This window comes from Oryza sativa, chromosome 4, assembly GCF_034140825.1.
Source record: "Oryza sativa Japonica Group chromosome 4, ASM3414082v1".
Classification (NCBI taxonomy): domain Eukaryota; kingdom Viridiplantae; phylum Streptophyta; class Magnoliopsida; order Poales; family Poaceae; genus Oryza; species Oryza sativa.
This window is the reverse complement of record NC_089038.1, coordinates 34,806,744-34,831,927: the sequence shown is the minus strand read 5'-3', so window position 1 is coordinate 34,831,927 and position 25,184 is coordinate 34,806,744. Positions and strand designations below refer to the sequence as shown.

At 42.0% G+C, this 25,184-nt stretch overlaps 1 protein-coding gene across 1 annotated transcript; it reads left to right on the top strand.

The window, feature by feature from the left end:
- Positions 1-9,553: 9,553 nt before the first annotated feature.
- Positions 9,554-13,241, top strand: LOC4337364 (phytosulfokine receptor 1). The gene has a single exon (XM_015781346.3). The coding sequence runs from the start codon at positions 9,859-9,861 to the stop codon at positions 12,895-12,897; it is 3,039 nt and encodes a 1,012-aa protein (XP_015636832.1). The 5' UTR covers positions 9,554-9,858; the 3' UTR covers positions 12,898-13,241.
- Positions 13,242-25,184: the final 11,943 nt, after the last annotated feature.

Genomic DNA, 25,184 nt, shown 5'->3' with positions numbered 1-25,184 from the left:
TTTCACCTAAGTAATATATTTAGTTTCTAAATTTCATGCGATTTAAATTAGAGGTAGTTAAATGCAGTTAAATTTGCACGGAGTTGGTTTAAAAAATATCACTCCATGTCCATTGATAAAAAAAAAACTTGTGTTAAGAAATGACCTATGGTGAACAACATCATATATGAGACAGGGAGCTCAAAGCACGAGTTAGAGCGGATTCTGCATGTCGAGAGGCTAGGCTTCGTGACCTTTTTTTTTTTAACTGAATTTGGTCGAGGTCTTTCTTACTACCCATCAAAAAACATAAAAACCTGGAACTGGATAGGACTGTCGAGTGGTCTACTCCTTCTTGTTTTCTTTTTTCTTTAAAGAAATACATCCCTTTAAAAAAACAAATATGTTTTATTATAATAATAGAAGCTTCACTTATCTCAGTCAAGTATACATCGAGGTGATCCAATTACACCGAGAGCACTCCCAAACTCGGCATCACTAAAATGCACACAGCCAAACACACACTCAAACGCTAAAAGAGAGATCATAGAGAGTATTAAGGACCATCAATCATAAATTGCATAAACATTATTCTTTCTCCAAACCTATAATTAACAAATTTCTTAGATAATGTTTTGACAGAAGAGAGCTTAGGTACGGACATATAGGTGAGCGGCTCAACGCGTTTCAAGCCTTCAACGTACAGCCGGTCCAACGTACGATTCTCATATATACCTTCCTTGAAATAAACTCAGACCTTATTAATCAAATTTTCTTCTTTCCCTCTCAACATCAAGTTCAAAATCCAGCTAAATTTGCAATACTAAAACCTGTACTTGTTCGACAATGACTGGTATTTTAATGAACGATTAAGCAGCAGCTGTCTGATCGATCTGGTGATCTCATCATTTTTTCCCCCTAATTAAGACTCGCTGGAGACCACAACATCGTTAGATCGCCGACTACGACTGCTGCCACTGACCAGCTGCCAAGTGCATATGCAGATCAGACAAACAAGTTTTGGTCAAAATTTTCGCGTAAGCTTCCGTTTGTCCGAGAGATTATTCTCCTAATCTTGATGCGTACGTACGTGGCTACGTTAGCTCCAGCGGCAGTGTGGCTGGCGATCGAAATGACGAGCAAATTAACCATCCATCGCATGCAGCGTGCGACGACTGTCCACGTGCGCCGCCGGCATGTGTTGACTGAACTTGCTGCCGTCTTGCAGATCTAAACTTAAATTCATCTCGCTTTCAGATGTAAACGTTTCAATGTAGCGTTTACTTCAAGCTCTTCTTGCTTCTAGATTATTTATAACCTGTTCGTAATAGGAGAATGCAAATGGCAGCATGCTTTTTCTGAGCTTCTAAATGGTATGTTATTTTTTTAAAGGGGCAATTGCAAATTTACCACTACTTTAAATCATTATTGCAAGACTGTCACTAGAAAATTGCAAAAATGCCACTAGAACTATCATTCGAGTGGCATCCTTGTAATATTGAAAAAACCGGTGGCAAATTTGCAAATTCCCCTTTTTTAAAAGAACTTTTAATATATGTTCTTTTATACTTATATGTTTTAAATCCACCTTTCAGTTTCATAACAGTTAATTTATTTATTTATATTCTCGAATAATTATCACATATCATTCATGTATTGGCCGTTCCAGTCCATTCATTAAAAAAATAAATATTATTAGAAAGCAAGTTGAACCGCTTTAAATAATTTAGGGTGTAAAATAAGCTGAAAAAAATTGCTTAGGGGTTAAGTGTTCAACAGAAATAGTTTGGAAGTAAAATGAACCTTTTTTTCAAAAAGAGAAAAAAAGACGCTTTCAACTGTATGATACTGCAAGCAACAGAAATTAATGATGTAGTATTATGCATATATATATATATATGGAGTAAATTAAAGATTCCATGTATGAAAAATGCAGGTTTAACTAACTGGCGCTGAAGTCAAAGTTATCTGATTTTTTTGTCGTCCTGTTTTCTTGGTTAGAGTCCTATGGGCATATAGAAACCTAAGTTTTGTATGAATCGAATCTTGTTTTGGTTTTGACAATTTTGTGGGTTTGCACCTAACGGATCAACCTACCCTAATTGTTAATGGGTGAGAACTGAGCTTAAATATTAGCTGTAACCAGTTCTACTTAGTTTTAATAAGTTATTAATTAGCAGCTAATGTCTCATCTAGCTAGCTCAAAGTGCCTGCCTTGGCGTCACATACTCACATGCAATGCAAAGCTTAATTCAGCTAGCATGCATTGGCATGTTTCTCTGCATAGACTGGCTTAGTGCGTACGTGATCGATCCACCCATATGAATTAATTTCTTACCGTAATCAAGGGCATGATTTAGGGGATTTAATTAATCGATCTCTTCTGCCACTGTTACACTCTGAACTGATGAATTCCTTGCAAGCCTCGTCCTTAGTTAATCTTGCCTCTTTATTTGTTCTTGACAAATTAAGGAAAATCGAAAAATGTAATAGCCTTTTCCATCCTATATTGATTTGCAATATATCATGCCATAATAATTGGATTCCTGCTCATCAACAAAACAAGTTGGGAAGTTGACTTGTATTGTGTGGGGGCAGAACAAGGTGACTAGGTGAGGAGTTGGTGGTCATGTGTGTCGACCAAAACTTGGATAATCTATTCGGTTTCTTTTTCAGGATCAACGCTTGCACTATCTTCTTGGCATGCAGTTCTGGTCTGACATGATCTAGCAACTCCACTGACCACTGTATGATCCCAGCCCTTTTCTCACTGTCATCACCATATGGGAACAGGACACGATCTGCATGCAAATCGACAGCCAGGTTGTTCTTCGAATCGATACTATTGGGGTAGTAGTAGAAGAAGAAGGTTAATTAATTAAATTAATCAACTGCATGTGATTCTGCATTTCTGAACTTTCTGAACCGTGATCCCAGGCAAAGCTAGTCGATTATATTAGTAATGTAGTATAGTATTATCGGAGCTAGCACAACGGTTACACCACGTTCGAGATATTGACTTGGCGACGTCAACGCAGCAGCAGCACCAAGCTGCCATTTTTAACACACCATCCAGTGAGCTTAGAGATAGCTAACTGCGATTGATTATACTAATACTAGTAGCTAGATAGTGCAGTAATTAACCTTTCGTGGAAAGCTGAAGGAAACATGCTTGCCATGGAAGCAATGCAGCAATGCACATATATCTCTCTTTTCTGCAATTGGAGAATGCAAAGTTCTCTGTACTTGTTCAGTCTATATGATCTATACTCCATATTCTAGTATCAGATGCATAAACGTTAAACACACGTCTCGTTCCCAGCAACCAGTAGGCTCTTGCTTTTGGCTGAATTCTGCAGATTTTCTGGGTCAAAATTGCAGAAAATGTCATGATCATGTGTCCCCGACGTGGCCGTCACGGACGCCGCGGATGTTAAGCTGCGTCAACGTGTTATTAATATTCACCTCGGTGTAAGAAACACCTAGCTTGATTACCTATGTATAACTTGAGCAGTAAGCATGGCTTTGCTTCAATTCTTCAATGTTTCAGCATTTGAGGCATAGTAGCATATATGTTCAGACTGCAGTTCAGTTCAGTTGTTCATAGAAAAAGGGGCATAGATGTTTGCTTACACAGCAAGCACAGCATATAGGATGTTGGCTGCTATAGCTACTAGTAGGACACAACTTTAATTTGAGGTGTCACTTGTGACTCGCTACACAATTGGTTACTACTAATATTGAGACACTAGTTAGTATACTTTGGCACAAAGCGATAACAAAGTTTAATGGTCAAATTGCCATCTAATTGGCTTTGAAAAATGCCACACAAGCTTTTTTTTTAACGAACCAAGGTAAGAGTCAAACAGAAACGATGGCCTTTTCTGGGCTACACTCAAGATATCAAGGGCCCCAAATATAACTTTCCAAAAGTGTGAACAAAGCTACCTTGCCAACCGCATTGAGGACTCTACTGCTCTTTCATATATAGCCACTTGGCCAAATTCTAATGCTTTGCTCTCTTTTTAAAAAAGAAGAGGAAGGATTTTCTCTAAAAAAAATAAGAAGAGGAAGAAAAACCAAAAATGCATGCTCACCATTGATCCTCCCTATAGCTAGCTGTTTGATTAGATTATTAGGTAAATTATTGCTACGAATTATATATCTACTCGATTATAGTGATAAATTAAATATATTAAATATTTTAAGAAATAAATTTAATAGATAGTTAAAATAAATGGTCTAAGCTAAAGGGAAGTTTTTAAAGAAAACATAATATTTGAAATATGAGCAAACAATCCGTTTCAATATTCTGGTGAATAAGATGCAAAGAAATGAAGAACCGGGTCGACCCTGAGTCCTCACTAATTTAATCGCTTTCATATACAGTCGTCTTAATTTGTTGTGAATATATAGTGTCAAACCGTGTAATACTAAATATTAGTATTAGCTAGCAACGTCGTCCATGCATGTGTTTCTTAGTTTCAGACCGAGTAAAAATAGGACGGCCCGAATCGCAGTCGCCGTTTCTAGAGAAATTCGCTGAAAATAACGGACGAGAGAATCGGTCCAAAAACGGGTCGCGAAAACGTGCCCGGTCTAGTGGAAACAGATGCATGAGCAATTTGCGTAGGAGAAGGTCCAGTGGAAACGGATGCATGGGCAATTTGAGAAGCCGCTTTGCTTGCAGGGCGGAGCAAAGAATATAGGCGGAAAAAGCAAAGCCAAGCCAGCCACCGAGGTAGGTGTGGACAAAAAAAAACTTAAAAGCTCGTGATTCGGATTGATTTGAACTCATAGTCTTCATATATACTTAGAGGTATAGCTCGATAGCCTAACGAATTTATCTAGCTACTCTCTCTGTTTTATATTATAAGTTATTTGACTTTTTCATAGTCAATATTCTTTATGTTTCATCAAATTTATAAAAAAAATAGTAACATGTATAATACCAAATTAGTTTTATTAAAGTTAATATTAAATATATTGATAATATGTTTCTTTTGAATTGAAAATATTAGTATATTTTTTATAAACTTGATCAAACTTAAAAAAAATTGATCAAAAGATGTAAAATAATTTATAATGTGAAAAAAAAGAGTAGCTTCCAAACCAACCTAATCTTTTATAGCTTGTTAGCGCTAACGAACCGAGCAGAGTCGTTAAGATAATGAGCTCAAACAACCGAGCCCTATGGGTTGAGCTGACTCATGTAAAACCCTAGAAGATGAATATAGGACTCGAGAGGAGGAGTATGAAACCCTAGAAAATGAATATGGGATTCCAGAGAACGAATATGAAACCCTAGAAGATGAATATGGAATCCTAGAGGACGAATATAGGACTCGAGAGGAGGAATCCGAGGACGAATATGGGAGTCAGAGAACAAATATAGGCCCCGAGATCCACCCCTCCACCGAGGCGAGCTGCGAGCGGTGGCGCGGAAAGAAACCGACGAGGTGGCGTGCGCGCGCGCAACGCGCGCGTCGAACTGAACATACGTAGCATACGCGCCCGCGACGCGCGACGCGCGCCGGCTGCTCGCTCGCCTCGCCTCGGCGCGCGGCGCGGCGGCCGCGGCGCACGAGCGAGCGTTTCGTTCGCACGCGGAAAACGCCCTCCACGCGTCGGCACGCGCACGCCACGCCACGGCGTCTCGCGCCATGCGTACGTCCAACTGTTCACCACAGCGAAGGCGTTTAAGCCCATGCGCCAAGTAGACGAGCGTGCTTGACCAAAGTAGGAATGCGTTTTTTCCCCTTTTTTTTTTCTCCAAAGGAAAAAAAAATGATTATCAACGAACTGTTGCCACAAAGATGGTTGAGAAAATCCAACAACCGGTAGAGTAACAACCAAGTCTGTCTCCGTGACTGACAGAGTGATCACCTAGCAGCATCGGTTAGGTCTACAGTTCGTTTGTTGCACGGACAGCTAGCTAGCCAAATGCAGATGATAATTTGTCCTCCGCTTATCGTCCACAACAACATCGACAAACACACAACCTGAATAGGCTGTTGCTGTTTTTGTTTCCACGTTACAACAAGTTGAATAGTGGAGTAGCATATGTTTTCAGGACAATTTTTCGCGTACTGTACCAGAATCTACAACTTTGATACTCCTATCTAGCGTTGTTACCTGGAGTACCAGCTGGAGTAAAATCTTTGCATCGCCAGCAAGGTAATTGGTAGGCCTAACCAGCGTTTACATTACCGTTGGTAACCGCCCTTACCGCGAGGTACGGTAATAGAAATATCATGGTAACCTCCTTAAATTTAAATAAATTTAAAAAATAATTTAAATTTTTGATAAATTTTACACGGTTTTATACGGTTACCGCGCGGTAACCGTGCTTAATCCCGGTTTCGGTGGTTTGGAAAACCCTGAGCCTAACACTGCCTAGCTTGGACCTTCCCGCTTTACTTTCCTTTTGCCATTTCATTCCTTCTCATCTTTTCAATTTCACGACCCGTCTTTTAATCTTTTTTTTTTCGCTGGACACAGCTCTGACTTTGCCTTTGGATGCTTTACTCTTGGATGTCCCAAGCAGCTGAACTAGCCAGCCATTCACCTAAAATTCTGCACATTCATAAAGACGAGCATTACCTACACGCAGACAAAATTCAGCGGATGGAAAAGAGAATTCAGTGATGCATGCAAAGGTCCATATCAAAACCAAAAGAGGAGCAGCAGTACGTACCAGGGGTACTAGAAGTGTACCCCTCCATAAAAAAAAAACCAATACTAGCAGCGAACCTAGACACATATGTGTTCAGATTCATTACTAGGATTGGATTCTTTTTAGGATAGAGTAGTAGGAGTATTCTGCAAATGACCATAGCGTTTAACGTAGTACTAGTATCTCATCAATTCGTCAATGTAGGATTAATCTGGCAGCCATTAACTAAGACAGCGTGAAACAGGTTAGATTGTGTTTAGTTTCACACCAAAATTGGAAGTATGAAGAGATTAGAACGATGTGACTCTAAAGTTGAAAATTTGTGTGTAGGAAAGTTCGATGTGACGGAAAAGTTGAAAGTTTATATGTAGAAAATTTTGATATGACGGAAAAGTTGGAAGTTTGAAAAAAAAGTTGGAATCTAAACATGGCCTTATTCGTCATAGTGATAAATTAAATATTTTAAAAATATACTTAGTATATGGAATATTCCCTCCATCATAAAATATAAAAAGTTTTGGTTGGATTGGACACATACTAGCACTACGAATTTGGACATATTACTTGTCGAGATTCATAGTATCAGGATATATCTCATCCAACAAAAACTTTTAGTAATATTTTGGAACGGAAGGAGTAGCTTAGAACATGTAGTCCAAACATACAGCATTAGGAAAAAATTATCCAGTGAAGAAAATGAAAAGAACTAGCACAATTGTCAATCCAAAAAAAAAAATACGATTCCCCCAAAAGAAGAAAAACTGATCGGAAGTGTGGCAAAATTTAGCATCAAACCAGGTCTAAAACCACAGTAAATTTTGTGCATACATGTAGTGAACATTTTCAGCAACTACATAAAAAATTGCATATTTTCCAACAACAATGGTGGTCTTCTTTAAAACACAGGAATTTGTATCATGACATTTTCTTAAAAAAAAAAGATGGACATTATACTCCACTGTTCTTGGTTCTCCCAGCGTAAGCAAAAGCTCATATTAATACTGAGCAAGTGAACAGTTACTACCACTTAGTTCATCGCTTCATAGTAAATTCATTTTTCTCCCATTTATCCAAAAATAAGTTTATTTTTAAATAGTTATTACATTGGAGTCTATGAAAACAGAGAATAATTACATTGAAAATAGATAAATAAAGAATAGTTACAATATAATTTGATAAAGAGTGTGTTGAGTTCACGTCAAAATTAGAAATTTGATTGAAATTGGAACGATGTGACGGAAAAGTTGAAAGTTTGTGTTTGTAAGAAAGTTTTGATGTAATGGAAAAATTGAAAGTTTGAAGAAATAATTGGGAACTAAACCAGGCCAAAATACATATATTGTAGTCTTTTTATTACTATGTATTAATATGTGTGAAATGATCGGGGAAAAATAATCCTCTACTGTCTCCACAGTTCTACCACCACCAGCAGCAGCATCGGATCCATCCATCCACGCATTGATGTTGCAGCGCAGACCCGTCGTTACTCGTAGCTTAGTGGTAACAGTAACCCGTCCACCAATTGCTCCACCCGTTGCAGTCGCCATCGACTTGACTCTGACCTGCCCCTTTCTCTTTCTCTTATTCTTCAAGAGTGTGTTTAGGTACTTCCAAAGTTACTAGTTTGGATTAAAATTGATACGATGTGACTAAAAAGTTATGTATGATAGATTAACGTGATGGAAAAAGTTGGAAGTTTGGATCTAAACACGGCCCAAGAGAGGGTGTTTAGATCAAGGTGTAAAGTTTAACGTGTCATATAAGGTATTATATAAGGTGTTATATGGGGAGTTCATACACTACAAAGAAAACCAATTACATAATTCGTCAGTAAACCATGAGATAAATTTATTAAACATAATTAATCCATCATTAGTAAAATTGTCAAAACATGAAACAAGTAGACTTAAAATATTCGTCTCGTAAATTAGTCGCATTCTGTACAACTAGTTATTTTTTAACCTATATTTAATATTTTATACGGGTGTTGACATGAAGCAAGTAGACTTAAAATATTCGTCTCATAAATTAGTCGTATTTTATACAACTAGTTATTTTTTAACCTATATTTAATATTTTATACTGGTGTTGAAACGTTTCGATGTAAGGCCAGTCACAATGGCTAGTGTCATTGCACGGCTACCCAAAATATTATACCATCTTCTCTCAAATGAAATCTTTTATGAAACAATCCCCACAGTGGAGGGGTTTCACTTTGACGTTTCCAAGACTAAGCAAAGCATTTAATTGATACAAGTTGCTGGGATCATTTGTACCCAAAATCCGGCGCGGCGCGGGAGAATGCGGAGGTCGCACGGCGGAGGCGGACGCAAGAGATCCGGTGAATGAAACGAATCGGCCTCAACGGGGGTTTCACTCTGTTACCGAGGACTTGGAAACGACGCTGACGAGTTTCACCAGGATGAAACTCTTTCCTTCTCTCTCATCCCCATTTCATGCAAATAATCATTTTTTATTCAGTCTTACCCCTATTAAATGTGCATGACACACCAGTGAAACCCCCATTGTGACTGGCCTAACACCCCCTCAGTCTATCTCTCTTCAAAGTCCAAGCAGCCCACGAAGTACCCGGCATTTATTTTCCTCACCCATTTTCTCCACTAAAATACGCGCCGCTTATTAAATTTCCCCCGCCTTTGCTTTGCGTCACCATATCAAATGCGCAACTAGCACTGGTGCGGCCTACCAGTGAGCGAGTCTGCGAGTGAGAGAAAAGAGGACACGAGAAAGCTTTAGAGAGAGAGAGAGAGGAAATTGATTTTTTTTAAGTTTGCGATGAATGAATAAACAAATCTGGTGAAGAGGTTGGGAGGAAGAAGAACGGCTGCTGATGAGAGCCGCATTGGAGTCAAAACCAACCGTCTCTTTCTCTCCTCTGACTTTCCCCCACTCTCCTCCTCTTCTTCTTCTTCCTCCTGTGATGCCATCCTCCTCTTTCGGCGCCTCACAATCTTGCGATCCAGCTCATGTGGCGGACGGAATGAGAGGGAATTTCCCGTTCTTGCGCTCCTGGATTTCTTGCCCAGAGGAGGAGTCTTGACTCTTGCGAGCGTGTTCGTTCTTGGTGATTAGATTCATGCTGCCTCGTTGCAAGGTGGTGTGAGTTGTTTTCCTGGATTCTTGAAGTTGTTCATGCCCTGCAGGAAGAAGGGGTTCATTTTCTGATTCCGTCGACGGCGGAGATGAGAGGTTACTACTGCTTCTTCCATTTCTTGGTGGTGTCCGTTCTGCTCCACGTCCATGGCGGCCGCTCCGAGAGCCAGACGTGCGACCCCACCGACCTGGCGGCGCTCCTGGCCTTCTCCGATGGCCTGGACACGAAGGCCGCCGGGATGGTCGGGTGGGGCCCCGGCGACGCCGCCTGCTGCTCGTGGACGGGCGTGTCCTGTGATCTCGGGAGGGTGGTGGCGCTGGATCTCTCCAACCGGAGCCTCTCCCGGAACTCGCTTCGCGGCGGCGAGGCGGTGGCGCGGCTCGGCCGGCTGCCGAGCCTGCGGCGCCTCGACCTCAGCGCGAACGGCCTCGCCGGCGCGTTCCCGGCGGGCGGCTTCCCGGCGATCGAGGTGGTGAACGTCTCCTCCAACGGGTTCACCGGGCCGCACCCCGCGTTCCCCGGCGCGCCGAACCTGACGGTTCTTGATATCACCGGCAACGCCTTCTCCGGCGGCATCAACGTCACCGCGCTCTGCGCTTCGCCGGTCAAGGTCCTGCGGTTCTCGGCGAATGCCTTCTCTGGTGATGTGCCGGCCGGCTTTGGTCAGTGCAAGCTGCTCAACGACCTCTTCCTTGATGGCAATGGCCTTACTGGGAGCCTCCCCAAAGATCTGTACATGATGCCAGCGCTGAGAAAACTAAGTTTGCAGGAGAATAAGCTCTCCGGCAGCCTCGACGACGACCTCGGTAACCTCACTGAGATTACGCAGATTGACTTGTCATATAACATGTTCAATGGCAATATCCCTGATGTGTTTGGGAAATTGAGGAGCTTGGAGTCCTTAAACTTGGCTTCCAACCAATTGAATGGCACATTGCCTCTATCCCTGTCGAGCTGCCCGATGCTTAGAGTGGTCAGCCTGAGGAACAATTCGCTGTCCGGTGAGATTACCATTGACTGCAGATTGCTCACGAGGCTGAACAACTTTGATGCTGGGACCAACAAGCTGCGTGGTGCTATACCGCCTCGCCTTGCCTCGTGCACTGAGTTGAGGACGCTGAACCTTGCAAGGAACAAGCTTCAGGGGGAGCTACCGGAGAGCTTCAAGAATTTGACATCACTGTCATACCTTTCTCTTACGGGGAATGGTTTTACCAACTTGTCATCAGCATTGCAAGTCTTGCAGCACCTGCCCAACTTAACTAGCTTGGTGCTCACCAATAACTTCCGTGGTGGTGAAACCATGCCAATGGACGGCATCGAAGGGTTCAAGAGAATGCAGGTTCTTGTCCTGGCGAACTGTGCACTCTTGGGCACGGTTCCACCTTGGCTGCAGAGCTTGAAGAGCCTCAGTGTGCTGGATATTTCATGGAACAATTTGCATGGGGAGATCCCGCCATGGTTAGGCAACCTCGACAGTCTTTTCTACATCGATCTGTCCAACAACTCATTCAGTGGGGAGCTTCCTGCAACCTTTACACAGATGAAGAGTTTAATTTCAAGTAATGGCTCAAGTGGGCAGGCGTCAACAGGAGACCTCCCATTATTCGTCAAGAAGAATTCGACTTCCACTGGTAAAGGCTTGCAGTACAACCAACTCAGTAGCTTCCCGTCATCACTGATCCTCTCAAATAACAAGCTTGTTGGGCCAATATTGCCAGCCTTTGGCCGTCTAGTGAAGCTTCATGTGCTGGACTTGAGCTTTAACAATTTTTCTGGGCCAATTCCTGATGAGTTATCAAATATGTCGAGCTTGGAAATATTGGATTTAGCCCACAATGATCTCAGTGGGAGCATACCATCATCTCTAACGAAGCTGAACTTTCTGTCCAAGTTTGATGTTTCGTACAACAATTTGTCTGGAGATATCCCGGCAGGAGGCCAATTCTCCACGTTCACTAGTGAGGATTTTGCAGGCAATCACGCACTACACTTTCCTCGGAATTCCTCCAGCACAAAGAATTCTCCTGATACGGAAGCACCACATCGTAAGAAGAACAAAGCAACCCTTGTGGCCCTTGGACTTGGTACTGCAGTGGGGGTTATTTTTGTCTTGTGTATTGCTTCTGTGGTTATATCAAGGATTATTCATTCAAGAATGCAGGAGCATAATCCAAAGGCAGTAGCGAATGCTGATGACTGCTCAGAGTCTCCGAACTCAAGCTTGGTGCTGCTTTTCCAGAACAACAAGGATCTTGGTATTGAAGATATATTGAAGTCAACCAACAACTTTGATCAAGCCTATATAGTTGGTTGTGGTGGTTTTGGACTTGTTTACAAGTCAACACTACCAGATGGGAGGAGAGTTGCAATCAAGCGGCTTTCAGGCGATTACTCTCAGATTGAGCGGGAGTTTCAAGCTGAAGTGGAAACACTATCACGTGCCCAGCATGACAACCTTGTTCTGCTAGAAGGCTATTGCAAGATAGGCAATGACAGACTACTGATCTATGCATACATGGAGAATGGCAGCTTGGATTACTGGCTTCATGAGAGGGCTGATGGTGGTGCCCTGCTGGATTGGCAGAAGAGGCTACGGATTGCACAGGGATCGGCAAGGGGGCTGGCATACTTGCACCTGTCGTGTGAGCCCCATATATTGCACCGAGATATCAAGTCAAGCAATATCCTCTTGGATGAGAACTTTGAAGCTCATTTGGCTGATTTCGGGTTGGCAAGGCTCATATGCGCATACGAGACGCATGTCACAACAGATGTAGTGGGAACCTTGGGCTACATTCCACCTGAATATGGGCAGTCACCTGTGGCTACTTACAAGGGTGATGTGTACAGCTTTGGAATTGTTCTTCTGGAGCTACTCACTGGGCGGCGGCCTGTGGACATGTGCAGGCCAAAAGGGAGCAGAGATGTAGTGTCCTGGGTGCTTCAGATGAAGAAGGAAGACAGGGAAACTGAAGTATTTGATCCAACCATATATGACAAGGAGAATGAAAGCCAGTTGATCAGAATCCTGGAGATAGCACTGCTTTGTGTGACTGCTGCTCCTAAGTCAAGACCAACATCGCAGCAGCTAGTCGAATGGCTTGACCATATCGCTGAAGGTTAAGGTTCAGTCAAGTTCTTAAATGGTTTCAGTTTGATCGATCAAGATCCATCCTGATAGTTTCTTAAGATGATTAGTTCTGTAAATAATATTTACATAGCGTGAAATGCCAAGAGTTCAATTTCCTTCTCATGCCACCCTTCAAGTAATAGTTCATATCATCCTCTTTCCTTTCTTCATAAGGTGGTTGCAAGATCACCACAATGTAAAAAATGCATTGTAGGTTTAAACCCTCAGGATAACACCCTAGCAGTTACATAACCGGCTTTTCTACAGATTTATTGTATGTTCTGTAATTTCAGCTACTGCTATGGTATGAATGAACTTTTGTGGGGCATTTGTTTTCAGTGATTTGCTCCAGCTAGTGCTATCTTATATGTCCATTTTCCATTTTTCACATCTGATCCTTCTCACTGCATGTAAAATATGAGAAATCAAGGTCTTATGCAGCGCTGCAGAATGCGAGCACCGCCATATCAGAGTCAGATACAGATGGTATGGCCAGTTACATTGTTCTGGAATTCATTCAGCCTATACTGGTAAATTGCTGTATGGTTTTATCTTTTATGATCTTGTAGTAGCTCCATTGTCTTCATTTGGCTGATGGTTTGACCTTGCCAGCATTCAGTACTGGCACTGCAGTGCTTTGGCAGGGGTGATTTCTTCCACGTTGCATGCTGTTCTCTCATATTTGTTCGAAAGATTTAGGTTGGGAACTCTTTTTCGTGTAGGTAAAACAGGATACTTATTAGAACAGGAATAAATAAGTATTATAGCTAAAATAAATTTGAAAAATGGATTAATTTGATTTTTGAAACAATTTTCCTATAGGTTTTTTTTTAAAAAAAATATTTTTGAAGCGAGTAGAAGTTTAGAAGGGAACTTGTAGTACCCAAGCCTTTTTTTTTCTTTTTTTAAAAAAAGCTATGACCTATTCTGGATAGGCCTCTCCTTTGCTCATGCACAAAATTGTCGACCGTTCTACAGTGCAGAGGAAAAACACGGAAGGAGCAGAGAACGGCGTGGTACAGCGTACCAGATCAACCACCACCCGTGAATCGACGGCGCGTGCAGGGGATTAGCCGGCGAGGCCGCCCGTCGCGCGCGCGGCTCCATGGTTAATGGTTTCTTCCGGCCTCGCTCCCTCAAGTTGAACCCGAGCACATCACAGGCAAAGGCAAGCCCTCGGCGTAGGCGGCGTAAAGAGGGGGAGAGGAGATAGAGCCGGACGAATCCGAACGGCAAAGCCCGCGTGGCTGGCTGGCGGCCTTTCGGCCTATTCTCACGCGAGCGGCTCGGCCCAAAATAAGCCTATTCGCATTCTCTTCTCTTGGTATTTTCCACTGGTTGGGCCAAAAAACGGGAACTACAAGCAGATGCAGATAAGCTCAACAACAGCAACACCTGACCAATGCTGGTCGTACGACTACAGCTGCTCGCTGTAGCCTGCTGCCCTGCTGTTTCGAGTATCACACGACACTTCTTCACTTGTGTAGTGTACGTATATATGGTTGCTTTTTTTGATAACTATATATATGTGCTTGGTTGGACCGCTAAATCTTAATCTTAGCAACGGGCATCCTTACCTACGTGGAGTGGATTAGGCCTGTAAAGTTATTAGATCTCGATCCAGCACTGTGGAGCCTATTTAGCCAAAGCTCTTCTCTCCTGTCCCATAAAACTTAAGCAGTGCAGACTCTCGCTCCTCTCTCCTCTTTTTCACCTCTGCAATCTGTACAGACTGTACTTGCCCCCACGTAGTCTGAATCCATCGGTTTACACACAAACTCCTAGTTGTACAAGATGGTGGTGGTCGCACCTCATAAAAATCAACCAGAACACAGCGTGCAGTAAGCCAAACAGAGGCAATAACACGCACTAAACACTGACAGCGTGGGGTTTCGCCTTCGAGGCTTCGAGCTAGTCGATCGTGTAAGGCCCTGTTTACTTCCCAAAAGAAAAAAAATTCCACCCATCACATCGAATGTTCAGGTACATGCATTAAGTACTAAATGTAGAAAAAAAAACAATTACACAGTTCACGTGTAAATTACGAGATGAATCGATTAAGCCTAATTGCGCCATGATTTAATAATGTAGTGCTACAGTAAACATTTGCTAGTGATGGATTAATTAGACTTAATAAATTCTTCTCGCAGTTTTCTGACGAATTCTGTAATTTATTTTGTTATTAGACTACGTTTAATACTTCAAATGTGTGTTCGTATATCTAATGTGACAATCAAACCTAAATTTTTTTCCCAACTAAACAAGGCCTAAGGCCAAGTTTAGATCCAAAGTTTTTCTTCAAACTTCTAACTTTTCCATCACATCAAAACTTTCCTACGCACATAAACTTTCAACTTTTCCGTCACATTGTTCCAATTTAAACCAAGGGTGTGTTTAGTTCATGAAAAAAGTTAAAAGTTTGAAGAAAGTTGGGAGTTTAAAAAAAAAGTTAGAAGTTTATGTATGTAGGAAAGTTTTTGATGTGATATGATGTGATAGAAAGTTGAGAATAGGGAGAAACTAAACACGGCCCAAACTTCTAATTTTAATGTGAACTAAACACACCCTAAGTAAATTTCTCTATATCGAGTAAATCGGAAAAAGGGAGCCATGGGAATAATTTCATCTCCCATCCACATAGGAGAAGGCAATGCAACACGGAAGCAGGGGCAGGCTGCAGGCTGGCTGGGTGGGGGACCCCGGTAGCAGCAGCAGCAGCAGCAGCAGCAGCAGTAGCAGTAGTACTTGGCGGCAATGGCATTGGCATTGCATTGTCATCTCACGATGCAGGGGGCCAGAGGGGATGCAGTGCAACATCTCTCTCTGGTCCTCTCCGGCCACCATTATTACCACCAAGGACTCTCGACCGCAACAATGGTGGTGGTGCCCCTCGGCCCGGCTACGCGCACGCACAGCGCAAGCGGCAAGCGGAAGCCGATCGCCGCCACGCCAGCGGGTGACCCACACCTCGATCACGTTGGTACAACATTTGGTCCGCTGATAGTATGTGCTCGGGGCACATCCGACGGTGCCCTGGAATCCAAAGCTTGGACGATCCATCATCCATGTATAGAGTTGTACTACTTCTACTATAGTAGTAGTGATATGAAAAAAAAATTGATTTGTTCTTTCTTTTTGAGAGGTAAATGATTTGTTCTTTAGCCACCATTTCCATCTCTCCTTCTCTCTCTACAAGGACCAGCATGTAGTTGCGACTTGCAAGTTGCAAACGCAGTGCGTCATTGGATGGACTGCATTGCGGTGCAGACGAGGGAGCAGATCTCAGAGGGCGGGTTTATAGTGATGGTGGATTGGTGGGTGGCTACTTTTGCTTTCTACTTACTCCGTCTCATGATACTCGTCGCTTTGAATTTTTATTTATAAATTTTGATCATTTGTCTTATTAAAAATATTTTAAAATTATTATTTATTTTATTTGTGACTTACTTTATTATAAAAAGTATTCTAAGTATGATTTATCATTTTTTATATTTACACTAATTTTTTAAATAAGACGAATGGTCAAACGTTACAATTAAAAAGTCAAAGCGACATCTACGATATGACGGAGGTAGCGCTAATCCCAAAACTCAAGCCAAGGCGAAGCCAAGGCAAGTCCTCTCCTCCCCCAGGCAAGCCAAGCAGCAGCAGTGGGCGCAGTGGCGCAGCGCAGGCGAGAGGAGGCCCATGCACCCATGCATGCGATGCGTTGCCATGTTGGGGTCTCACACTCGCAGCAGCCAAAGCCTGTGTGTGCCTGCAGCCCGCGGTGCCGCTTCCCCCCACTGCGCCGCGCACCTGGCCAAAAGTTGGCCGATCGATCACCACGCCGCCCCCACCGCACCACCACCATACTACACATACTCCAGTTGCACGCACGCACGCACGCACGCACGCACGCACGGCATCGACCCATCAGCCACCACTGATCGATTTGAGAGCGTTTTCTTTTCGGTTTTCCCCCATCCCCCCTCTTCTTTTTCTCAAAGACAACCACACTGATCAATGGCGTGCCTGCCCAAGCACGCAGTAGGCGGTGCATGTGGTTCAACACACACCCCCAAAAGGAAAAAAAAATCCATAAATTAAGAGAAAAACATTTGTAAAATTCTAGTTTTGATGCACTTTTAACTGAGTGTAAATGTGCTGTAACTAAGCGTAATTGCTATGTAGGAGTAATTAAGTGTAAGTGTAAGTGCATCATACGAAATATAAAAACCTAAAAGTCTATCGTAAGTGAAATAGCAAAACCGAAGAAAAAAGAAAGAAGGAAAAATCGAGAGAGATATAAAAAGTGTTATCGTTGATTCGTTTGTTGCTTATTGGCTTATAAACCGCAGCAAAATTTTAAATTTTCAAACTTTATTTTAAATTTTTTAGGTGTTTTTTCATCGCATTTTTTCTTGGTTTTCTAGATCAACCACGAAGAGCCGACGCCAACCAATGCCACTGCATTATCAAATCATGTTCATGTTCGGGAAGGCAAGGAAAGGGACACCAGGAGGGAGAGGAAACGGAAGATGCCCCGAGCACAGATCAGGTTTGCAAAGCGATCGAGTCTACGAGATAGTTGTGGTTTTGGACGGGTTAACGGGACATCTCCACTGAACTTGCCCTTTCCTTTCCCTTGGGGATGCTGGCTGACTCGCTTGTTGGGTGGTGTGTGACGAGCACTTTCTGGGATTGCATAAGGTGTTGGTTCTCAAGTATGCAGCAATTATTTAGCGAGGCTATTGCTGTAGATCCACAATTCGTGATCGTGCCTCTTCATGGGGATGCCATGTTATTGGCTCATTGCATCTTAAGCTCCCAAGCACAAAAGTTGTCCTCAGCCATTCCTAGTAGGATCAAGGATGCATACATGCATGCTCGGTAAGTATTAATTATCCCCTTCAAACTTAAATTATCAAGACCTCGAATTTTTTTTAATAGAAGACATGTGACCAAAACAGCTAAACATATATGGTAGTAATATTTAGGCAAAAACTTTACACCCTTTTTAGTGGTCCAAATGTTAAAGCTAAGTCATGAAACTTCAAAATTAAGTTCTAAACTTTAAATTTATCATCTTAAAAGTGGCCAGTAAACATGCATTTTTTTCCCCTTTGAAGGACTATTACATGTCATATCATCTAGGAGTAGTAGCAAACTAATCACTTGTATTGATCTAACTCCTAGACTACCAATACTGCTACTGTAGAAGTAGTGCTAGTATATAGGAGTACTCCGTATACTCCTGTACTACTTGTACAATCAATACAAAGGCTACTGGGGCTTGCGTCACCGAGCAAACTAGGCTTACGTTCCCTGTTGGGCAGATCCTAGTACTAGCAGACCAACGCAAGCTACTCCCTCCGTCCCATAATAGATGACGTTTTTGACTTTTTATTTGTAACGTTTGACCATTTATTTTATTTAAAAAATTAGTACAAATATAAAAAAATAAGTCATATGTAAAGTACTTTTGATAATAAAGCAAATGACAAACAAAATAAATAATAATTTTAAAACTTTTTAAATAAAACGAATGATCAAACATTGACAAACAAAAACTTAAAAAGTAATATGGAATGGAGGTAGTACACCAACAATGTTATTGAGACGTACTCCTTCCTGGGAGTAGTAATGGCGATCCACAGGAGATTCCTGGGATAGCTCGAATTATTGTTTTCGCTGCTCCTAAATCAGAGCAACGCGAGCGGAAACATTGTTATTTGGTGACTGGGAGTTATTCCCTCTGTTCCAAATTATAATACTTCATCTGTCCCAAAATATAATAACATATCCGTTAACATTCCATTCCCAACCAATCACAACCCTCCACCATCACTACTGGAGAAGTGATCTTTGCTGGGTCGGCCGATTTCCACAATAGCCCCGGTTGCTTGAAAAGCCGGGACTAAAAATGATCTCTGGTCCAGGTTTATTTGTGCAAGGGGACTATGTGATCTTTAATCCAGGTTCACCTCGTGTCAGAGGCTATCAGGTCCTCAAAGATCTTTAGTCCTAGTTGGTAGATCTTAACTTTAGTCCTGGTTGTTGTTCCTAACCGGAACTAAAGTTTATAGAGATCTTTAATCCCGATTGGTATTCGGTTGGTAAAACCAACCTGGAGTAAAAATCAATATACCGTATATAATCCCTTTGCACGTATCCTCAAAAATTTCTATCTACTCTTCCTCCTCGCTCTTATCCTCTCCTTATCTTCCTATTCCTCCTCCTCCTCCCCTCTCTCTCTCTCTCACAGTTTTATCCTCTTTTCTCATAGAGCCGGCGAGGAGCTGGCGACAGCGGAGGCGGCGGCCCGCGCGCGCGGAGGAGGCCGGGAGGGCGGCAGGCGGCGGGTCAGCGATTTTTTCTATATAATTTGTGATTGGAGATCTGAGATGCATTTGATTTGTGTGTGATGTATTCATGTGATGTATTTGTGATGATTTTTGTAGAACTTGTGATGTAATTTTTTAGAATTTGTGTTGTATTTGGAGATGATCGATTTGAGGATTTGGAGATAATTTTTGTTATGTGATTTGGATTTGTAATCTGTGATGATTTATTTGGGGTGATTTGGGGATGGAGTGAAATCAATATTCAATGTTAAAGGCAATAAAAAAAAGTAGCGATCGATGCTGGCCTGGCATCTTTAGTCCCGGTTATTTGAACAGGGATTAAAAACCGACATCTTTAGTCCCGGATTCTCCCTCCCGGTTCGCTACCCGGGAGTAAAGGGGGTTGCGAACCGGGAGATATGAGGAGTTCTCCAGTAGTGCATTCACTTTTCCCACCTACCTCCACTACTCATCCAATCATAACCCTCCACTATTCACTTCTAACTACTTTATTAATAATTGTGTCCAACTCTAAAACTTCTTATATTTTAGGACGGAGGGAGTAACTTATAGACTTCAACATTTATCTAAAAAATATAACAACTTATTTTTTTTCTCACCCAATAACAAACTTCCACCTCTTAATATCCCCACCTACCTTCTCTTTTAACCAATCACAACAATTACACGTTTAGTTTTACCTACTTTTTTAATACCTAGTATGTCAAATCTAAAACTCATATTTTGGGTATTTTGGGGCGGAGGTTGTAAGAAGAAAGAGACCAACAGCCGTATGTGTTGTGGCAATAGGAGAATTTTGACTATTATTATTATTCTGGAGGATGCATGGCTAGCTGGAGTAGCTAGGATCAGTACCACTAATGTTGCAGCTGCTGCCTCCAGGAGCAAAAGAGCAAAACGGGACGTAGACGGAGATCTATGCTGCCTCCTGGAGCAGCAGGCTAAGCTATAGCTTCTCACTGATGTGTGCTGGGTGAATTATGGACGAATCATTCAGAGTTTTGCCGCTAAAGTTGGGGGATGGTGCACGGCAACTTGCCTCGACCGCCCCGGGGGGGGGGGGGGGTGGGGGGGGGGGGTTCAACAATACGGGGACCATACTAAAAAACCACACAAGCTTTTCCCTCTCATCTCATCGATGGATCACCATTTTGTGATCTGTTGGTGTTGGTGTTTGCGACTGCGCGAGTGGCCGGTGGGGCCTCGTGGGCTCTCGATGAGTAGTGATCGATCGATCTTTTTTTTTTTCAATTTTTTTTCTTGGAGACACGGGCCGACTGCTGATCTGATCCAGTGTGCCGCCCAACATTGTGGGTAGCTTTTTCCAGATCGTGCTTCTCCCTTTTGTGGCTGTGAACCTGCCCAACTTTGGGCTGCCAACTTTCTTCGCCCTTTGCTCGAAAACATTATCTACTGGCATATATTTGCTCGATCTATCATGCATCGGCTTGGACTTGAGAAACCCGGGATCGATCAATTGTGGGGTTACTACAAGCTTTCTTCATAAGATAATCAAACTGAATTTGATGCCACTCCGTGTAGACAACCAAACAGGAGGCTACTATGTGCTCCGTGCAGCAGACACGTGCATGTAACAGTTAACGCCGTGGCCGGAAGTAGTAGTAGCACTAGTACGTGTGGTACCACCGGTTACAAAGGCACAGGTAAATTCAAGGCGATCCTCCACAGAAACCCTGATGATTGGCCATCCGAATCCCTAGCTTTGTGAGGACACGCTCGGGGGTATGTGCACCGCAAACAGATCGCACACGTGCACGGGCGCCCCAGTCGCACATGCCGCCCACGTATGCACGCACGCACGCGCGAGTGCGGCATGGAACGAACCGATCGAACGGGAGGAATAAGGCTGTAGCTGTAGGAGACGGACGCGACGAGATGAGCATGACTCGTCGTCAGTCATGCCCCTGCACGCGCGGGTACAGAAGGAACAGAAGCGAGTGGTAGCTAGTCTAGTCAAGCAATAGCTAAGAGGCTTGCCGCTCCGCTGCTGTGTGCCTGTGCGTGCTGCGAATTCATCAGCCACGCCAGCGCGCGGTGGCCAGCCATGGGCGGCGAGTTGAAGTTGAACGGGTGCAAGCTGGTGGCTTGGCGCAGCGCAGGGGATGGCCAGGAGGGGCGCACGTACGGTGGTCGTCGGCAGAGAGCGAGAGGGTGGAGAGGAGGAGGAGCCCGCAGCTTTTGGCGCAGCGGGGTGGGCCAGCGCGCTGCTCCCCCGGCTCTGTTGAGCGTGGAAAATTCAGAAGGGGGTGGTGCTGTTCCTGCGCTGTCCCGCCCGCCGGCGCCGGGTTCCTTCCTGGACGCCGTCCACCGCCTCCACCTGATGGACCGCCACCTAGCTACATATACCATTGATCTGTTCAGAAAAAATAATTTTTTTGGATGATTTCGATCGTATGAAAATCTTTGTAACAAATGATTTAATCATATCTTATTCTTTAAAATTTTTATGAAATAAGTAATCCTATAAAGATTTTGAACAAAAGTTAGCAGGAGGTTCAACCACTTAAAAAAAATTCTTTGAGTCTATCCCTCTTATCTGATTCATACATTTTTCATGTGGTTTAATCAAACGATCATTCCTATATTTTTTCCATGTTTTTCATTTCTTTATTTTACACTTACATTCATGTTAGAATCCCGTGTTTTTTCTATTACTTTGTTTTTCAATCATGCTATTCAACTGGAACCTAAACGATAATTTCCTTGGCACGTTTCACATGCATCTTGCTAAATGATATATTTTCTAAATATTTCTATATAGAATTTATTTTAAATTTTAAATAAATTATTTTTTTAGTTTATATAGTTGTTAATACTTAATTAATCATATGTTAATGAGTTTTCATGGGTGTCTTACCAAACTCAGAAACGAATAAGCCCTTAGTATTAGAGGTAGAAAAATATGGATTTTGAAATAATAACTACAGTAGTCTTGTACAAAACTCCTATTATACGTTCTCAGTGAGCCATATGCATGTAGCAGACATGTGACTCGGATTTTGGTGTTATAAAACTGATGTTAATTATATTAACTCATCTACCAAAATTTGACATGAGATGGTCAATCTGTCTTCGGCTACAAATATTTGATGTTTGACCTATCAAAAAGAAAAAAAAGGGGTACAGGACAAGATTTAATTTAACTTTTATTGTTAATTTTATATTAGTTATAGTGTATAAATTCTTATAATTTCTTAATATTGTGTGGTGGTAGTTTTTAAGACGAATCTACACATCATTTTTTAAAACTAAATATTTAAGAGATTATTAATAGTTAAAAGTTGAAAGAGTTTGATTAAATTTTATCAAAAACATCAAATACTATCTGTGATTAAAAAGAGTACTATCGCAAATAGTAAAGAGTAAAGAGGACTAATCAAACGTATACCATGGCACGACATGCATGCCATGCTATAACCGTGAAACACGTCGAGACACAAATAGTCAAGCTTGTCTAAAGTTTAGTTCGGCTAAGTGTGACAGGAAACCACATTTTCAAGCCCATGTTCCCCGTTTAAGCTCGGTCCACGCGACAGGAATCGTGGACGCAGGCCAGTGATGGGAAACAGAAAATCATCCTCTGATAGTAGGCGCTGGATATGTTTGCTAGCTGATGAAATCCAGCTACCATGCTCCATGTCTTAGGATATTTGTTGCAACTGTACTTACTCATTAAAATAGGGAGATTCCATCTAAACAACTTCCTTCTGTCCCTAATCTCAGTCTTGATCCTCCAAATTTTTAATAAGAAAAATACGGCTACACAACAAAATATAGCTGTATAGAGTGTACACAGACTGGTCCATATCTTAATTAGTAGAACTTCTGCTGATAATTTACTGTTCATCTGCACTTCTGGGAACAAACATAGGAGTATTGATCAATAGAGCAGCTAGCTGGTACAAAGTCTACTATCCTAATAAACCCAAGGTAAATAAAAGCATATACTCCCACTCTTTATCATTCTCAACAAATAAACCCAACTTGCTCGCGTACAGTACATACAGTACATAGGAGTACTGTAGTGCAGGCCGGAGCACCAGTACACTGAACTGCTGCACCCAATTCATACTAGTACTCCTTGTCAAGCTCATTTAAGTTGATACGCACGGTCAAAAGCTCATTTGTACGGATGGCTCCGGAGCCTCTCGTTTGGCAGCTGAGATGATCTTTTCTCTTTTAATTTTTGGGTTAACATAACACAAAAGATTAACCTGAATATGCCATAAACTTTACCAGTTTGGACCCAGGTAAGTAGGATATAAAGCATGAGCCTCACTTGTCATCAACTTTTCAGGTCACATTTCCTTTGGAAGGTTAATTTACACTTTACACCCCCCCATTACCACCATAATTAACATGACTCATCTTTTTTGCAGACGTTGGAAGCTATAGCTAGCACAACAACATCAAGAAATTAAGACTCCCATCCATATATATTGACGTCAATCTACAGATATAGGGATGTCGACAGTCTTGGCAATGAAGACTATGATCACGTCGAAGCAATTTCAGTGTTACTATCGGTACAGCGATCGAACAGGCTTGTACAGCTATGGAGAAAGCGAGAGATCATCAAGAGGGCCAATCCGAAATTCTTAGAAAGTACTTATGCACTAATCCGATGCACAGCACGAGTACGAAACTACGGGCAAAATATTCACTCGATCAGTAGATAGGGGCAAATGCATGCAACGTACACTGGTCGACTAGTACCATTCTTCTTTTTTTTTTTAAAAAAAAGGTTTTTACCCAACACATAGAATGTTTTAACATATGCATTGAGTATTAAACGTGAAAAAAAATCAATTACATATTTTACGTGTAAATTGCAAGACAAATCTTTTAAACATAATTGCGCTATGATTTGATAATGTGGTGTTACATTAAACATTTTCTAAATATGGATTCATTAGGCTTAATAAATTTGTCTCACAGTTTTCTGGCAAAATCTTTAATTTATTTTGTTATTAGATAATATATATTTAATACTTTAAATGTGTTTCTGTATTCCACTTGTGTTTTTTCTTACGACGAGTTAAAAGATTTTTTTTCCCCTCCTGCGACGTAACGTCAAGTCATCCATGTAGTACGAGTCAAACGTGTTTTCCATGTCTATGTCGCGTCTTCTTTTTTTAATCGGCGAAAGAGGACGAGGACGCCATGGACATGGCATGCAGTGGTCGACAAGAGCAAAAAAATAAAAAAATTAAAAAATCTCGAGTTCTTTTTTTTTCTTTTTCTTTCACGGTTGGATTGGTCACGTCACGGTACGACCGGCATGTCGCGCACACTAGGGTTGGGTTGATGTGACAAGATTGCTCCGTACGTACACACCCCCATCCCTTTCCTCCTTTTTTAAAAAATGACCCCCTGTTTGTGCGCTGTCACGTAGGGGACGTTACGTTGCTGTTGTTGGGGATGGTAAAAACCGGCCGGACTCGTGGAATCAAAGGCTCTAGGACAGGTTGCCCGTTTGGGGTGTGGATGATGATGATGATGATGACGACGACGACATGGGTTAAGGAGGCAAGGTTAGCTGTAATCAAACATATGTGTACGTAGGAGGACAAGCATACAAGGACTGATTATATAAGCATCACAAGTGGCTCCCAGTTAATTAAGTACTACTAGTCGCTAATCCGCAGGCAGCTCTTTAAGTGGAAAAAAAAAGATAGTACTTGATTAGTCTTGTCATGATTATGGTATTTTTGACTAATTGTGATTTCCAACTCATAAAATAGAAGCATCAAGTACATAATTTTTTATACCTATAATATATGTCTCTTATTAACATAGAAAGTAATGTCTCGAGATATTTATGTACTAACTCGATGGACCCGTTCCTACTTTTACCATGGCTTTTATTAGACAGACTGTAAGCACTATAGTCAGCGCATCGAGAAAGTATGT